The sequence below is a fragment of the Dermacentor andersoni genome, chromosome 5 (genome assembly GCF_023375885.2).
Source record: "Dermacentor andersoni chromosome 5, qqDerAnde1_hic_scaffold, whole genome shotgun sequence".
NCBI classification, from domain to species: domain Eukaryota; kingdom Metazoa; phylum Arthropoda; class Arachnida; order Ixodida; family Ixodidae; genus Dermacentor; species Dermacentor andersoni.
Genome location: NC_092818.1, coordinates 76,806,128 through 76,824,203, shown reverse-complemented (window position 1 = coordinate 76,824,203; position 18,076 = coordinate 76,806,128). Strand labels below are relative to the sequence as shown.

At 46.2% G+C, this 18,076-nt stretch overlaps 1 protein-coding gene across 1 annotated transcript in view; it reads right to left on the bottom strand.

Annotated features, from left to right (window-relative positions):
* The window catches only part of LOC126530796 (uncharacterized), a 581,130-nt gene that overhangs the window by 130,700 nt on the left and 432,354 nt on the right, over positions 1 to 18,076 (bottom strand). Inside the window, exon 7 of the mRNA XM_055070478.1 lies at positions 14,935 to 15,007. Within this exon, the coding sequence (XP_054926453.1) occupies positions 14,935 to 15,007 (73 nt within the window). The remainder of the gene's footprint in view (positions 1 to 14,934; positions 15,008 to 18,076) is intronic.

Here is an 18,076-nt window from a genome sequence, read left to right as displayed (position 1 = left end):
GAGTGCTTCTTTTCCAATACTTGCGCTTACGTCCTTGTGTAAACAGAGAGATACCACCAAGAAGATGAGCGAGCGAGCGTGGCGAGCGTGCGCCATCGTTTATACAGTTGTATACTTTGTCTTCACCTGCAGTTTGAAGAGAATCGTTGGCGCAATCTTATATATATAGGCTTGATTTTCCGCCTGTCTTCTTTACCGACGAGTCCTGCATGAAGGAGAATGTGGGAAATGCCCACAGGGGGAGGAAGCTTGTTGTTTGTTGATATACTGGGTCAAGGCTTGCATACTAGCAAAGCTTCTGTAGGTAGCCTAAGTACTTTCTTTGACAGGCTATCAGCGAAGTGATCGTCTCGCTTATTGCGCCGATTGCCGTCACGAGCTGCGATTGCCTCAACGCTGTACAATAAGGTACACACTGTTACGTGTGCGAGTGGAAGTTCCGCAAAGGTATGCTGTCGTTACAACTGGTATACGGCTAAATTACAGCGATGTCTTCTCGTTTGTTTTTACGCGCAGATAACTAACATACCTACCATAATTAACAAAATAACAAAAAATATATACATGGCGCCATCAAAGACATATCAGTTTGCTCATCTTGGCAGACCACCGAACAATACTGAACACGCCGTTTATTCCCTCGGCACAAGCATTTGTTGTTGTGTTCTGAAAACCTGCCACAAGTGGCACTTCATGAAGCAGGTCACCTCATAACCTTCGCCCTCTCTTTATATGGCGAACCTTTCTCAGCTGCAGAACCGCTCAATCATGTAACATAAGAGTATACAGCACAGAATTATCAACTAAGTGGAAGACGTTTCATCGGATCAACACGATGTAGAAGCATAAGTATACCCAATTCGTCTTACGTAAGTGCGTAAGAAAATCGCTGACGTGAAGAAAAGAAGCAGGCTTCATGCGATTTCTCGGGCTCTCGTATACTGCCACAGCGGCAAGCTCTCACAAAGGACATGTGCACAGCTAACTTGCTCGCTTGCTGACTTGCCATGGCTTGCTCGCTTGCTCGTATACTTCGAATAAAGGCGCCATATAATTCTCAAAAATACCTTCGCGATACGCTACAACGTCGTCTTCGTAAGTTATACTGCGTATTGCTTGCACCATTCTCTGAAATAAGCGTGCACAGACGTCGCGACTCTCGATGTCTATGCGAGACGCACAAGGTCACCGCGCAAGTTGTCAAGGGCGCCTGTTGCACGATATAGCTCAGCAGCATGCGGGCGCGCGTTCATCTCAAGACTCATCTCATCTATATATCTCATCTATATATATATATATAGTATACAAGCTGCCGCAGTATAGTCTAGTGAGCTATTTCGTTGCACGGCTGGAGAAAAATTATTCCGGAGTCGCCCACTGCGGCGTGCCTCATAATTAGACCGTAGTTTTGGCGCGCAAAACCCAGACTATAATTTAAATTTAAATTCAGCCATATACGCAGAATTAAAGGGTCTGTATATGTAGCGTTATTTAAAGACCGAACTTGTGGAGCAACGGAAAGCATACCATTCGAAGTGCGTAAACTCCACTGCTTTCTTTTTCTTTTTCTGGAAAGGGACTAGAAATCTTAAAATCAATTTTTCTGTCTGCGTAGTCTCCTGTTAAAACTGTGCACGGGCTCCCGCAACACTTATGGCTGGAGTCGATGGCAATGCCATGCCGTTCTTGCTGCCGTCGCAGTAAAAACAAGAAGTGATTCAGTATATGGAGAAATACAAGCTGAATTTGACGAGAACTAACACTAAAAGGGCATTGTCCGAGAGCACTGCATATGGACATCGTTAAATAAGGAGACAAATCGCAGCAATTTCTCTTTCGGCTTAACAGAAGCTCAGAAAGAATAAAAGTTGCCCTGCTGCATAACTTATGCGGTACAGTGTAGCTATGACAAAAAAAAAAAAAAACCTTAATTCGAGGTTCAAGACAGACAAACGGAGGCAACGGAGATAAGAAATCAGAAAAACAAGAGACAACAGCTTGGAATATTCGGCGACTTGGGGATGAAGCTGCGTGCGACACGAGGAAAAAAAATTAATTCAGATTGGAAGAAAATGGGAAGCGACGAAGAACAGAAAGAAAGAAAGAGAGAAAGGAAGAAAGAAAGAAAGAAAGAAAGAAAGAAAGAAAGAAAGAAAGAGAGAAAGAAAGAAAGAAAGAAAGAAAGAAAGAAAGAAAGAAAGAAAGAAAGAAAGAAAGAAAGAAAGAAAGAAAGAAAGAAAGAAAGAAAGAGAAACGTTCCATTGAGATTCGATCGGCAAGATTAATCTTGCATTCCCCGGAGGCTTTGTGAAGGATCGGCCCCGTTGCCGGGAGGAAAAACCCGGCCCCTCGGGCGACGATGAAACCCGGCCGGGTGAAGGCAGCGCTCGTGCGCGTAGTGCACCGCTTCGCGGCGCTGGACACCGAAAACTTTAATATCGCTCCCTGCCCTGGCGAGAATAAAGAAACGAAGCAAAATGAAGGCCTGGGGTGGGCACGAGATAAATTGCGCCGGCGATCCGCAGAAAAATATAACGGAAGATGAACGCAACACGTCACGAAGCAGGACCTTTTGTTTCGCTCGATCTTTAGCTCCGTACGCCCACCAACCATAACAAAAAATTGAAAAAAAAAGGAATAAGCTTCGACGTCGCTGACGATGAGTGCCCCAGTAATACAGATACGGCTCCTTTGTCCTTCTTTACCAGATGCAGTGTGTGTGTGCTATATGCGGAAATTCTTGGGAACTATATACGACATATACGCATTGTATCGAAGAGGGACCCTATAGCAGAAGTATGGCGGCCTTCTTGGAATCACACTGTCTTAATTTCATGGCCTCGAGCGGGTATACGAGGCCTCGGTGTAAGCGACAAGGCCTGCTTCTTTTGTCGCTGAGAGCCAGAAGACTCACACGGGGATCGCACGATATCCCACGCACCGGCAACGGCGACTCCGTCGTTCTCGTTGCATGGCTGCTGCAAGCGCTCTTGATGGTGAGAGGCGAGCTATGCTCGTGGCCCCCGAGATTTGAACGCTGGTAATCTCGGAGGCCATGTTCACTGCAGATATCTGTCATTCAGTGCGTTAGCGCATCTTCTAGAAGGCTCGTGCACTGCTACCACGGTAATTATAAATGTAGTACTTACTGTAAAATCTCATTCTTGCTCTAAAATCGAAACAGACACACATGATTTTGATGTTTTCATTCTTCCGCGCAAAGTCAGCATGTAACATCGCGTAAAGTAATATTTATGAGAGAAATTTTCTTCTTTTAAAGCAGACGTTGCGTAATACATATCACACAGCGTGACGACTGAGCAGTCATCATGCTGTGACACGTATTACACAACTTTGCTTAGAATGCCGTTACCTTTAATCTGACAAAGCGTAACGAAAACATAAAAACCAGCACGGCACTCATCACTTGTTTAGATGTCCAACTGTGCGCCTTTATGAAGCTAAGTTACCGTGGCAAGAACGTATAATCTGCACGGGATTGATGCAAGCGCAGGCCGTTTGAGCCGTCTAGTACTTGGGTCTCCGGTTTACGTAATACGTTGATTAATCGAGCAGGATCTTGCATTCGGCATTGCATTCGCACGTGTTCATGGTACTTGGACGCATAGAACAATTATCAGCGTCATCGCATCAAGACGAACTATGCCTCTGGGGCCGAATTCACGAAGCTTTTTATCCCAATGTACTGTTTGCCACTGACCGGCGACCTCCGCTGATTATATGTCCAGCACCATGATCGGCTGTAAACTGTTTTAAGAACAGTGACCAGGGCCCGTATTCGCAAGGACCTCCTTACACCAGAAGAGTTCGTAAAAGCCAAGTTTAGCCAATCGTGGGGCTGGACATATGATTAGCGCAGGTGGCCAGCCAATGGTAAAGAGCACTCACGATCGCAAAGTGTTGTCAATTTGGTCCCATTGTATTGTGAATTCAAGCCCAGATATATCCCCTGCAGCCTGTTCTTAGAACGAATGTTCTGCGGTTACTCTGTAGCTGTAGAACAGCTGCATGGTAGCTGTGGATTGTGTGCGTTTTTTGCGTTCTTTGTGTTTCTGCGTTTTTTTCCTTCTTGGAGGACGACAACTTGCTCAGAGAATTTACGAGAAGCTGCCCTGTCGTCAGTATGGTTGAGTTTAATGAACTCCTCGGGCAATAATCTGCGTCTGAATTCACGAAGCTTTTCATGCATAAGTTCTTCACTATTGGCTAACCGCTTTTCTTTACAATATGTCCAGCATCAGGATTGGCTGGAATAAGCTATTGGAAACAATTCCAGCGTAAGTAATCTTAGTGAATAGGGACAAAGGGCCAATATTTACAGAAACCGCTAGAATACGCTAGAATTGTTTGTAAACGTGAAATCCGGCTGAATCCTCGTACTGGACATATTTGTGACGGCAGCCTGACAATGGCAAAGAGCACTTACCAACGAAAAGCTACGTGAATTCTGCCACAGATTGCCGAAAAGTAGGGAACCGAGCTTTGCAAAAGCATTCTGTGTGTGCTTCTTTCTTTTCTTTCTTTCTTTCTTTCTTTCTTTCCCTATCCTACAATAAAGGAAGCGCATTTAAAGCTCATTTGTAAGCGTTCCCATGGCAGCTCTGAAGTTACGCCACTTACGGTGAAGTTTGTGCTCGAAAGATGTTATGGAATATATATATTTTTTACGTAGACTTAAGAAGAAAGGGACCGGCAAAAAAATACAAATATAACACGAAGTGACACCATGTGGGCTTGATATTTTTGGTTCTTTCCACATTTCTCATCCTAAATTTAATAATTTCACACTCACTCCAGATCCCCTGAGCAACGCCCCACCTTTCTTTTTCGCGAAAAAAGTTTAAGCAGTCCCGCAATACGGGAGAACAAATTTCAGATTCCTGGAATACTCGATCTCATAATTCGACTTGGATAACGTAAAGCAAGGGGTTGGAAGTTGGGAAAAGAAGGAAACGGGGGTGAGAAACGGTGCACATGCAGCCAGCCACGCAATGCACGTGCGTCTACGGTGAAGCATCCCCGACGGAGCGCAGACCGGCCGCAAATGCCTTCGCGCCCTTCCAGAGAAAGCAGGAGCGACGGCTGCGGGAGCCAGCGCCATTACATTCTCATCAATGGAAACCACGAACGTTACGTCCCACTTCCCCAAGAGGCAGCGGCGGACCTGCGCGACGCACGTCGCAGCAGGATAAAATGCGTTCGCAAGATGATATATTACCGGCCCCGAACTGAAGCTCCGCCAACCGCGAAAGGGTTCCAGCATATGCGCTCATCCTCTCTCTCTTTCTCTCTCTTTTTTTTTTTTTATAAGTCTCCACCACGCCCGTGGCTTAGGATGGCTCTGCTTTCTCTTGTCGTGCTTTCTTTTCCTCTCTTTTTACTTAGTTTGCGACTCACGCCGCTGTAGTGGATAGTATTTCGCGTACTCAGGCGCACTTTTTCTGCCTCTCTCATATTCATCCTACGACCCTTTCTTTTATATATGTATAGCCTTTATTTAGACGTCGCGAGCTGCCTGTGTAATCCTGGATTTGGCTCGTGATGAGTGTTTCATCTCTCGTAGCGCGGAATGTGTATTTCCCGACAGAGCGGAGTTATCCGCTAGCGTATTCCGGCACCGCTAAATGACGCATGGCTGTCTGAAACGCCCGAAAAAGAAAGTAAAACAGAAACTTACACGAAGAAACTCGGAAAATAGTCGGAAAAAGAAAAAATGGGTGAGGAAAAAAAAGGACTGTAGCAGGGAGACAGAGTATAGCTGATTTGCAGAGATGGATGCTCCACTTCCGTCTAACATTAGCACGCGATCCGTGAGCCCCACAAGCCGACTATCTTCTTGGGGGCGCGCTTTTGTCTCGTTTGTGGGGCGTGAGCTATACTTCCTGGGATGAGTCGTGCCAGACGAGACGGATGCGTTCGAAAGAGTTGAATTGTAAGAGCGTGTACGCCTATAGAGCGTGTACGCCTATAGAACGCGGTCACGGGAAAGATGGGGAGACGAAACAAGCCTTGTGCACCAAGTTAGGAGATGTAAAAAAAAGTAAAAGGAAGAAAAGTCAGTTCGGAAAGAAAAATTCACTAAACGTAGCAACATGAAATATAATTTACAGCAGCATGCAAAAATGTCTAGGTAACCTGAGCCAAGGTGCCATTTACGCAAGCAAAGGTTTGCCCTTGCGCCATAAAACCCCATATATCATCGCCATCATCATCGCGCAAGCAAAGGTGCCGTTCGTTTTTAACCTGTACAGCTTTGGCATCCTCCCCATTCCGCACCTAACTGGTATTTATGCAGCCGAGATATTTGTTTTGGAATATTTCGAGGACTTTATGACCGATTGCGTTATGCGAGGGAGTTGGACATTCGTTGAAACCGTCACATCCTGTTGCTTGCTTCACAATAGCTGTTGTGTTAAGTGCGTGCGTGCGTGCGTGCGTGCGTGCGTGTGTGTGCGTGTGCGTGTGCGTGTGCGTGTGTGTGTGTGTGTGTGTGTGTGTGTGTGTGTGTGTGTGTGTGTGTGTGTGTGTGTGTGTGTGTGTGTGTGTATCCCCTCCTCCAAGGCCTGCTCGGCATATGCTTGGCTACGTTCAAAAGGTGCTGTTTGTACCCTTCTTAGCATTCTTTTGATGTGCTGACTCACGTCAATACGCCATTGGGGAGCACTTCTGGCTGCCCGTATCGACATGGATCTCCTATTTTGAGTGGAAAATATGTATACGAGTGATGTAACACGTACAGGTTCCTCCGAGTGATGTCTTGCATATCCGAGCGTTTCGCATGCTATAACTCGCCGGCAATCACTATTGCTGAAGCAGTAAGTCGCACATGCAGGTTTGCACCCTTTTGCGCAACAATTAACTTACAATAACTGCTACTTCAAGCTGTGCATGCAGTCTAAGCCGCCGGAAACGTAGGTCGGTAGCCAATCATACAATATATAGATTTGAACGTTCGCGTTGCTGTCGGAAACGCCGCGGTAATCTTTCCTGCAAGAAACACAACGTCGCTGTTAACTGTGACGCGCGTCAGGCACTTGCGTCAGTTTTGACGTCACCATTCCGTTGCGGCGCCTTCGCAATCGATCAAGAGAATGCGACAGCTGTGTCCCTACAATGGACAACCGCGCTGAATGCTGCGCAATAAGCATCCCTTCAAGAGCTCAAACATTGCGAGCGCCAACCTGCCAATGCATTAAAGGCATGCGAATAAACCGCAGGCTTTCGAGATCCGCACAAAGGTCGCACTACGCAATGATACTCGGACGTCATTGGGCTGTTAAGAGGCCGCAGGAAGGCTATCGAGAGACGGGTAATTACTGAAAGCCGCCCCCTTCCTATACTTATACCCTTTAATTCTCACGCAAGTCGGGTGGTCGTTTGGGCGACCGTCGTGCGAACTAACTTACATCGAATGCACGTAGGAAGAAACCAAACAAATTGAGGAAACCGACGTGCGGACGTTTAGCGCCAACTGTCTCGTGACTAATGCGCCTCGAGCGCTGAGATTAGCACGTGCAAAGCTATCAATAAAGTAAGGCGTAATAACACATTAAGGCGAGTCATTTGCCTCGTACAACGACGTATCCTGGCATAGGAAGGTCAAGCTTGTGGTTACTGATTGTACCGGCATTACAACAAAGAAACTGCGAATATATATATATATATATATATAAGTGTGTGTGTGTGTGTGTGTGTGTACACATACACACACACACAAAGTGTCCCACATATCATTGTACTGCTCTCAAGCGTGCGTTCGGTGAACGAGGTCGGCTGCATCGTGACGCGACGAGGAAACGACAGGGCGCTCTTTATTTCATCCGCAGCGCTCGGCTAGCAGCATTCATGTTCGCCGTCATCCGACGGGAGCCGACCTTGTCCACCGAACGCACGCTTGAGAGCAGCACGATACCCCTGCGCAAGCGCTCTGTCACGTGGCTCTTTTCATATTTCGCGGGCTTTCTTTGCAACCCGGAAAAAACGACAACGTGAGAGATATCGTAAAGGAAACAACTCGATCGGTGGTTTCTGAAGGTGCTCCACAAATCTGCGTATCATACTTGGGGTCCTCAGCCAATAATTAAACAGTTGGGTAACTAAACTTAATTAATTAGTGAGGTATGGGGAAAACAAAGATTGTCTGAGTTACTATAGGCTATTGCGAATAGTATGCGTTCGGTTCAATTCGCTTCCGACGCCCTTTTCATTTTGAAATTCTTCGCTCAAGTTATGTGGGACAGATGGCAATGCTGAAATTTATGCGGGACACCCTGCATATATATATATATATATATATATATATATATATATATATATATATATATATATATATATATATATATATATATATAGCATCGAGGAGCTACGAGTATAGTAGCCCATATGCCAGCGATGATGAACGTTTTTTCATAATATAGCCACAATTTTGTTATACCTCGCAGTATTCCGTACACAGTCTGTTTGCAGCTTTGTTATAATTCATGAGCACCGTTTTGAAAGGTATCTGGATAGCGCGAACAAAACAAAAATGAAGCTCAGGGCTTCATTTCTTGCCGTTGAAATGAATATTCAGGACAAGAAAGGAATCATCTCGTTCTATGTTCACATATATTTGCAATGATGACACGCGCAACGCGTGCCCTGTTGAATCATTCTTTATCGGTGTTCCAGTTGTATAACGTATTTTTCTATTCAAACATCCACATTTAGCTCCAGGTGGTCATAGTTACTCTACACTCCCCAGGGGCGTCTCTCATAGCTCATGTTCTTTTGTTTTTTCTTTCTTTTCTTTTATTTTACGCTGCAGCACTAAAAAGGATTCTCCTTAGTTTCCTTAAGAAATACTTCCGAAAGCCTATGCTCGTTAATTTTGCAGTAAAAGGTTGATTATTAAAAGCGAGAGCCAAAGCCAGGTATTCATTACTTTAATATTGCCGCCCCCAACCCAACGGCGGTATATATATATATATATATACTTACTTACTGAATTAAAGAAATGATAAATTAACGGCAATGAAAGTGGAGGAAAAAACAACTTGCCGCAGGTGGGGAACGATGCCACGTCTTCGCATTACGCGTGCGATGCTCTAACCAACTGCGCTACCGCGGCGCGGTTTGCCCATCCACTTTCTTGGGTATTTATGTGTTACTATAGAACTAACCTTGGGAGTGCTAGCCAGCGCCACCACTCACAAACCTTGGCGGCGTATTTGGCAAATTTTCCCTGCCGCAGGCGTCACGAGCACGTGATCTTTCTGGAAGAAAGCAACTAACTGGTCAATAAACCCGCACATGCTACCTGAAAGCATCAACGTTGCCGGATTCGAGACCCTCGTTATGTAAGAACGAGAAGAAAGGGGGTTAACCGATTGACTTCAGGAATTTCGAGGTATACCTCTTCGTGTATTGGCCGTTTTGACTTAGTAAATGTTCTTGAAAGTTTCCAAATTCAGTATTTGGTTCTTGGAGAACACAATGTGCCCGCTTTTTACCGATAAAATGTTGACTAAGCCCGAGCAGAGACCGCGAAATAGTGACGAAACGACAAGCTGGTGCGATAACTTCAAGCCGGCCTCGCCACCTGCCTTTCGCTTTTGCATCCTTTCTTCTTCACTTCACTTCACTTTATTACCTTAAAGACCCCGGTTAGGGGGTATTACATAAGGGGTAAAGCCTCGTTTATTGTGGAAGAGTGGATTGTTTTGTTACATTTTAGGAAGGTAATTAAGGCATACAGTACAAATTATTTTTATCCTAAGTGTTCTCTTAAATAAAAAGAAACAACGAAAAAAAAAAGCCCTAGTAAATGTGAATGGAAGGCTTCCGAGGCTATTATGTCACGTGGCCTTGGAAGCCGGAAGGAGCCCACATGGGATAATGTCATATGCTACCAGTTACCACTTACTATGGTTACCACGGCTACTGGTAGCAATACATTGGTTCTATATACACACAAAAAATTATTCTTGGCCTTTAGTTTTGTATACTTTGCCATTTTGCTTGTTGTTTCGGTGACTTGTGATGACGCTTGTACTCATGTTTTTCGTTCTCATATTTGAGCCCAACGGGCATGTAGGTGCAACACATTTCGAGGAAATAAAGGCTAATAAATAGCGCCAATGGTTCAGGAAAGAAAGTTCGCAGAGCCGTGCGTATAGCAAGCTTCTCGACACGACAAAAAATAAGAGAACAAGAAACAAAAACAGGAAAAGTGAAAGAGAAGTCCTCGGATGGCACAGCAAGAACGTTTGAGGCTAGACATTCAAGTTTCTTTTGGAATTCACGCCCTCATGGCCATCGCGATCCCCTCACCGGTTTCTTATCGCGTAACCTTCAAACTCAACGAGCTTCGAAGTCGGGGAAAGCAAGCACCTTCCATCGCGTATATATTATATATACACACGCTGTGTGAGTCAGTAGTCCCCACATGCGCCTGTGAAGTTTCGTTGTGCCTTCCCGCGCATCCGAGCATTTCCCTCCGTAGCAATACTTCACAGAAGGAGATTAACAACCCGCAGATGCCGTATTAAAGGCGGACACAAAATATTTAAAACATTTTCTCCGCGTCCTCTCGCGGGGGCCGGCGTTCGTAACGGCTCACTGCTCAGGGACTTAAGTTCAGCATCAAAAACAATACGCTGAGCCACGAGGTAGCACAGAGACAGACAAAAGAAAAAGAAGCAGCAGCAGAAAGAAAGGTTATCAGCCTTACACAAGCGTCCCCCAAGGGTAAAGATTTCTTTTTTTTTTTTTTCTGAGTCGCGAACCCACGGCTCGGAAGAGAAACAAATTTGGCTGCTTTCTAGGACCACGCATGCATGGATGCGTACACGTCACGCGTGAAAGCCCAGCGCGCGGCCAAATCTGTCCCAGTTTTTATCACCCTTCTGAATCTCTTTGTCTTTTCGTTCAGCACGTTTCTTCTTTTGGGGTAAGTGTGCGTAACTGCGATTGTCCTTTCGTATTTTTTTTCTTTCGCACAGCACCAAGCGTCAACATTCCACGCTTGCTCTATAAGAGGGGGGGAGGGGGGGGGGTTGTTCCAAGTGTTCCCGAAGATATACGAACTTCGTTCATCTTCGTGGAAAGTTACACTCTCCAAGCGGGGCTGCATGGGTGTGGTGACGCAAGAACGGCTAAAAGTTAAACCGCGGTGTTTGCACGTGCAAAAGCTACAGTCTACTATTCGAAACGACGTTTAGTGGGGTGGATCAGGAGTTCAGGCTCATTTTGAACACTTGAAATTCAGCCAACGCTCGACACGCGAGCTCTTCCTCTTTTTTCTTTCGCAATCTACCCCTATCTTGATCCGACCTAACATCTAAATCTGCTTAAACTTTCATGCATTACCGTGTGCGTTGATGCAATTTGGAGAGTATAGAGCGGTTTCAGCCATATTCTTGCTAATTTGTGTTCCCGAAAACCCTTTGCGTCTCACAAATCTTCTGTTTATCGACGCAGGAAAGACGATGGTCATTGGCTTCGGGCTACAATAAGAGAACCAGTCAGAACCTGCTATTTTCACTATACATCCTCTTTTAGTTATCAATTCAAGAAGAAGCACATATATAAACTACCCTGCTGGCGCGTTTCGGATACACCGCCAGCGACAGTCAGTCAGTAGGTCTGACCGTTTACAGACCAGCAAGTCCACATTGCTATATGTAATACGTTCCGTTAGAGCCCGATCGTTACCTTCATTCGCTATGTTATTATAAGCGACGCCGATGTGCCCCCCCTGGACGACACCTCCGAGACAACAAGTTTACTTTTTTTTTGTTCCCAAAATTCATTGATTCCCGAAAAGGCCTGTCCTAACCGGCCACTTGTCACCGACAGCGATCGCCGTATCGCCACTCCATATATCGATCAGGGCTGCCTTCCGGTACGGAACAAGCGAAACGCGCACACTTCAAAGGGCCGAAGAGTAATGCCACGCCTGCGCTTTCAGTTTACACTGCAAACCACACTGCCGTCTTGTGTGTGTGTGCCCTTTATAAGACGGACGCCCCGGAGAAAGGGAACGGATATCGAAAACTCGGAACAGCGAGGTGAAATAAAAGTCGCACAATGGCGCAAGGGTTCCAGTAAAAAAGAGAGCAGGGAGATTCGGACAAAAAGAAGAAAAAAAGTGAAAGCACGACGGAGCGAATTTTAGTCTGCTTTCTTCTGGCAGAGAGGAATTTCAAACGCGAAAGAAACAGGCGCGAAACACAGACGAAGGAACAGAGGCCCACAAGCGGGGTCGCGCAAAGCAAAAAAGAACGGGAAGAATAGCGATGGCACGAGAGTGTGAGAGGAGGTTGGAAGAAAGAGAGAGAGCTCTGCGGGGCACGGCAGCCAATCGAGAGCGCGGATTCAGCCACCGAAGAGAGCGAGGAGGAAAGAACACGGCGCGGGGACGAAGAAGGACGCCAAAATGGCGGCTGCACGACGCGCCGCTCCCGCGCTCCGCCCTGTACCCTCGCCGCCGCGCCGCGCGGTTCTGCGTGGGGGCCGCCGAACGCCGCCGCAGGCGCGCTGTGTGGTTCTCGCGAATGGCAGTGAATGGGCGCGAGAACGCGCGCACGCTCTTCCCCAAAGCGGGCTTCGAAGACGAAACGCGTCGACTGTTTTACGGCACTTTCATAGCTGCGGGCGGGAGAGGTGGCGGTGGTGATGGTGAGTTTACGAGCAGCGGATGAAAAGCGACACCGCGCCGTAAATCTGCGATCGGGAGAGTTTAGCGCCTCGAAAGTGACTCGCTTACGAGTCCATAAAAAGGCAGGCGCTTTTCTAAACGCGTCGCCGAGCGGGGAGACGGACGTCGCTTGTGTATGTGCCTGTCGTGCCGCGCAGCGGGCGGCTGCAGCACTGCAAATGCCGGGCACGTGGACGCACGCACGCTCGCTCGCTTGCTCGCGCAGCACTTTGTATACGTATCTAGCAGCATGCGTTGCCTCTCCGCAGGAGAAAGTGATGACGAGGGCGAAAAGCCTTCCGAGCGAGACCGAGGAAAAGAATGACGTTCGCGGTTTTTGTGGGAGGCACCCGCCCTCAAGGACAAAAGGCAAATAATGCCCGGAAAAGGATGCTCCTCAAACACTGAAAGAAGGAAACCAGGAACGCGGGAGCAAGCACTGCCAAGTAAAATGGGGCAAAGAAAAGACAGGCCGGCCGACCGTGTGTGCGTGTGTGTTAGCGTTGAGGGGTGATGGGATGTGGACAAGAGCTCAGTGAGAGAAACCGGAAAGAAGGAATGAGTTCGGTAAACATCGTTTGTAAAACAAGGTCGCACGCTGCCTTTTGTTTCTGTCGGCTCTTTTCTCCTGGCGAGGCGCTATCGTGTCTTCCTGTTTTGTTTCCCTTTTTTTTTCTTTGAGGATGTTTTAGCAGAGGCCGCTGAGAGGAAGCAGTGGGTTCGTTTGGGCTGGTACCACCAAAGAGGCAGTTTTTTTTTTCTCTCTCTCTCTCTTTCCTTACTATCAAAGGGTGGGAAAACTGTCCTTTGTGTGCGTAGAAACGAATTGCTTGCAGAGGCGTTTACAGTACTATTCACGTTATTAGATCGTGTTAGTTAGCCGTTTAGCGAGATTCGCTACAGATACCCATCTCGGCGAAGAGCCAACTATGTGGACGTCGAGGCGGCTACGCAAGAGCAGTTGGCGCTTCAGAATTCTGGGTGCGCCCTGCGCGCGCTAAGAATAGAGCTGTTAGCCTCTCGGTATCGAGATCGTTGACTCTGAAAGCACACCAGCATCAGGATGCATATATAATGGCATCATGGTGCAGTAAGCGTTGCAAGCGATGACAAAACATTGGCATATAAAAGCCCAACACGCATCACAAAAAAAAAAAAAACTGGGTAGATAAAGGAAATGAAGTAGATGTCACCAGGAAATGCGGACTGCGCCAAGAGAAATCGTCGTGTTGAAAATACTACTAGTAAATAAACAAAATTTACAATGATAACGTCAAGACAGCATATGCAGATATAACGGAGCACCATTTCACTTCCCGGGAACAAATGAGTCATCCCCGCAGCTCATCCATCACTTTGTGACCAAGACCATAAAACTGTCACAGCCCCGCTTTCTTCTTCCGCGAGTTGAGGAAACGGCGTTAATGCAACCGTGGTGTTCTGGGAATCGTTTACAGTTGGCGGATACATGCATAAACAAGCACGACGGTTCCACAGTAGGCTGAGAATGTCGTCTGCGAGTGACGTTTCGCGAGACCGAGCCAAAAATATTTGACAAAAGAATATTCACCGCCCTATGCCTTTTTTGCTGCCTATTGCGGCAACATTCAGAACCGACTTATTGATTTATCCATAAGCTGCAGAATTTTTAAACGTTTTATTCATACGAGTACATAAAGAAACGTCCGTAAAATACGTTAGAATGCGCAGGGACTGCGAATATTAATTCACTTCGTTATTTTGCTATACAGCGTAATTCCCGTTACAACGCTATAACACAGGTTAGGCACAACAAAGCCGCTTTGTTCGGAAGAGGTTTTGGCACTGCACATTATCACGGATTCGGACACAGCACGCATAATAAAGCAGAGCAGCACACAGGTAAATGATTAGACAAAATTCAGTGCGAGCTTAAATTTGAAGAAAAATAGTGAGACAGTACCTTTATTGCATACTATGTTCACACACGCCCCGCTATACCGAAACATAGTGCGGGAAAATATAAACATAACGTGAAGAAACATGAAGACAGCAGTATAGAAATTAGACAGTAAACGTGTGTAGCTCATACTGTACAGCTGCAGATAAATAGGAAGATGCGGACTTTGAAGAATCGTCACAAGCACAGAGAAAATAACCAGTACACCTACATGAGAGCAACAAGAATGGGTTGCAAGGTAAAGGAAACACGGATTGCAGAGTATTAAAATATGTGACGAGATTACAAAGCTTACAGGCATAAGATGGAGTACGATGCCACAAGACAGAGGTGATTGCCAACCGCCAAGGGAGTTGGCCTAATTCGGCCTGCACGGACATAACATTGGTTAGTGGCGACGATAGTGATAATGATGGTTTCCACGGTATGTAAACAAACACAGTTATAGATGGTACATTGCCTGGTCTCTCGTTATCTGATAAGTATCTCTTCTGCATTATACAGCAATGCCATGTTTTATAGTGAGATGACTTTTGTTATGCGGTAGCTTGTAAACGGAACCTTTCGCAGGTATTCTAAGGCGTCAAAATACGGGAACCACAACCCCTTGTAAGCGGGTTTGATATCTGCCTTCGTGAACGTGGAAGACTGAACGTATAGGATGAAAAAAAAAGGGGAAAAAAGCATAAAAATTCTATGTTGGCGTTCGCGCATGCTGCAGCCCCGAATTTCTAGCCCTGTACTCGTTCGGCGACGGAGAATTAATGCACACAAAGGCACTGACTTCGCCTGCAAGCTATATAACGCAAAACTAGGCGCCAGAAGGAGGTAGAAGTGAGCTGACAAAGTGCTCGAGGCACAAAAACCCATAGAGCCGCCGGAAACTTAAGTATTCCGATCGTGGTATGTATATACGGACAGAGATTCCCTCGCTTCCCTGAAACACCATAAGTCAAAACTAATGCCGCTTCCAATTTCAATCTATTATACTCGTTCCTTTTACTCCTCCCTCCCGAACGTTCTTAGCCTCTTATTTCCCCCTTCTTTTTTCTCGCTTCCTTTTTTTTTTTTTTTTTTCGCGCATTCGTCATCCATTTCCAAAGTCTCGCTATACAGTCGACGCCCAGCGCCTCCTTTCGCGTGAGTTGCTTGACAAAGGTTGCGGCGCTCGGTTTATATTTACTTACTTGAGAGCCTCTGATAGTAGCCTCTGACAGTACATATATATATATATACTTATATATACCTCTAGTTCTATACCGACGTATATGTATATACACGGCGTCGCTTTTCGTTCAGTCGGCTTCGATATCTGCGCTTCTATTTATTCACTCACGCACCGTTCCACGGCGTGTATAAAGCGGGGAGCTTTCAGCGCTTGCACGCAGCTATTAATAAGCGTCCTTCTCCCGCATCTCCGCTCTTTCTCAGAGAACATTCGTTATTGTCTTTTTACCTCGGTTGCTTAACCCTCGCTCACCGTAGAGCCCCCACAAGACCTGTCCTCACTTTCTCTCCCTTCTGAACGCACACACACACGCACGCACGCACAATGGCTGCCGCTGTTTCGGTTTCCAAGACGCATCTCTCACTGACAATCTCCCCGGTCGCGTTTATCTCTTTACTTGCCATTCTCTTTGGCACCACGCTTGCAGATGTGTCTCTCTAGCTCAGTCCTTATCGTTCATTGCATTTTGTCTTCATTCGCAATTTTCTCGTCTTCTTCAATCACCGCTGTCCGTGTCCTGATATTTTCTTTACCTTTCTCTCTCCCTCTTTCTTTTTTTTTTTTCCCAACAGGCGGCTGACACCGAAGCGCCTGTCGTCGTACGAACAAAAGCCAAACACAGCGGCTCGAAATTGTCTTTCGTCGAAGCCTGTTTCCTTTTTTTTTCCTTCCCTGTAGCGCGTTTATTTATATATTTTTGCAGCCCCGTACGAAGGGTACACGTTAATTCGCTTTGTTCAGCACCGCCTGTACACGCGAGACGTTTTTCTGTGCACCATATCTTTGGGTATGGAAGAATTATCTTTCTCCCTTTCCCTTTACTTAATTCCTTGCTTCCTTTTTCGTTTGTTTCTTTCTTTCTTTTTTAGTCATTCAGGTCGCAGCGCGATTCCGGTGTGATAAATACTGTTGCCTGCTGGGTTAAAGCGCGCCGCAGTGCGACATTGACGGCGACGAAATAAAGGTGGCTGCAGAAATAATAAAAAAGAAAAGATTACAGAGAAAGTCGAGTAACAAATCAGATCGGAGCTTAGCCTTTAGCCGGTGGTTCACCGAAGCGGCGCAAACGTATCCGAGACTTCGAAGACAGACAGAAAAAAAGAAGAAAGAAAAAAGAAAAGCGCGATATCGCGCCAAGAGAAAGGTACATATATCTCCGAGAGAGGTTGCTCGTGCACGCTTGCCGCGTAGTTCATGTTCTCGAGAGCGCTTTCAAAATTGGCCGTCGTTTTTCGAAAATGAGTAGAAGCGCTCGCGGAACGTGCATAATAGCGCGGAAGAGAAAAATCGGCAACTCCGACGGCCGCGGAATTATGCTGCTCTGCCTGTGACTGCGAGAAAAAGAAAGAGAAAGACACGTTGGCTATATAGCTCCGCTGTGTCATGCACGTGTGTCTGTCCGTGCGTAGGCGAGGCTGCAGGCAGGTATATATGGGCTCGCCTTCGCCTGGAACGAGTTCTTGACACCGCTGGTAATTCTATACGCGCAGCAGCTTATTGATGGAATTCCAGCGGGAAGCGGTAAGGTTGACCGGAAAGGCACGAGGTTGTTTTTCCTCGTGCTTTAATTTCGCTACGTCCTTGCTTACATTTATGTTAAGAAGGCGTCCCCCTTGCGAACGAGGAACTAATTAAATCGAGGATTCGTCTTGTTGAGTGCGTCCGGTATATTTTTTTTTTGCGCGAAAGCAGTGAAAATTGGCAATTTCCCGGAGGAGATGGAAACATTTTTGCCACAGTGTACCCTTTCTATAATTTAGACGTATTAGGAGCTCAAGCAGTGGGCGAGAGAGCAGTTTCCTTAGTACAATAAAGCTGCCCGGGAAACTGTTTTCAATACACTCTTTTCCCGAAGCCAAAAGAGAGAGTCGATCGAAGGTGACAAATTATACCGCGTAATTGGCGGCGAGTTCCTGTCAGGTGGTTCCGGTCGATAAACAGCTTCGATATCGTACACGCTTTAGTTCTAAAGGAACACGCGATATATGCGTAGATTTCCTATTACAAACAAGACGTGCCCTATGCTGTAGGAACTACGTCTGTAATTCCAGTTTCGCCTACACATAGGTAGAAAAACAAACGCCGACTAGCAACTTACGAAACCTGCAAGCTCTGCGGACAAAACGCCGCAATTTTGCGTCATCTTACTCTTCTTGAAAAAAAAAAATCATTTCACTCACAAGAGTTCGTTGCATCGAATATTATTATT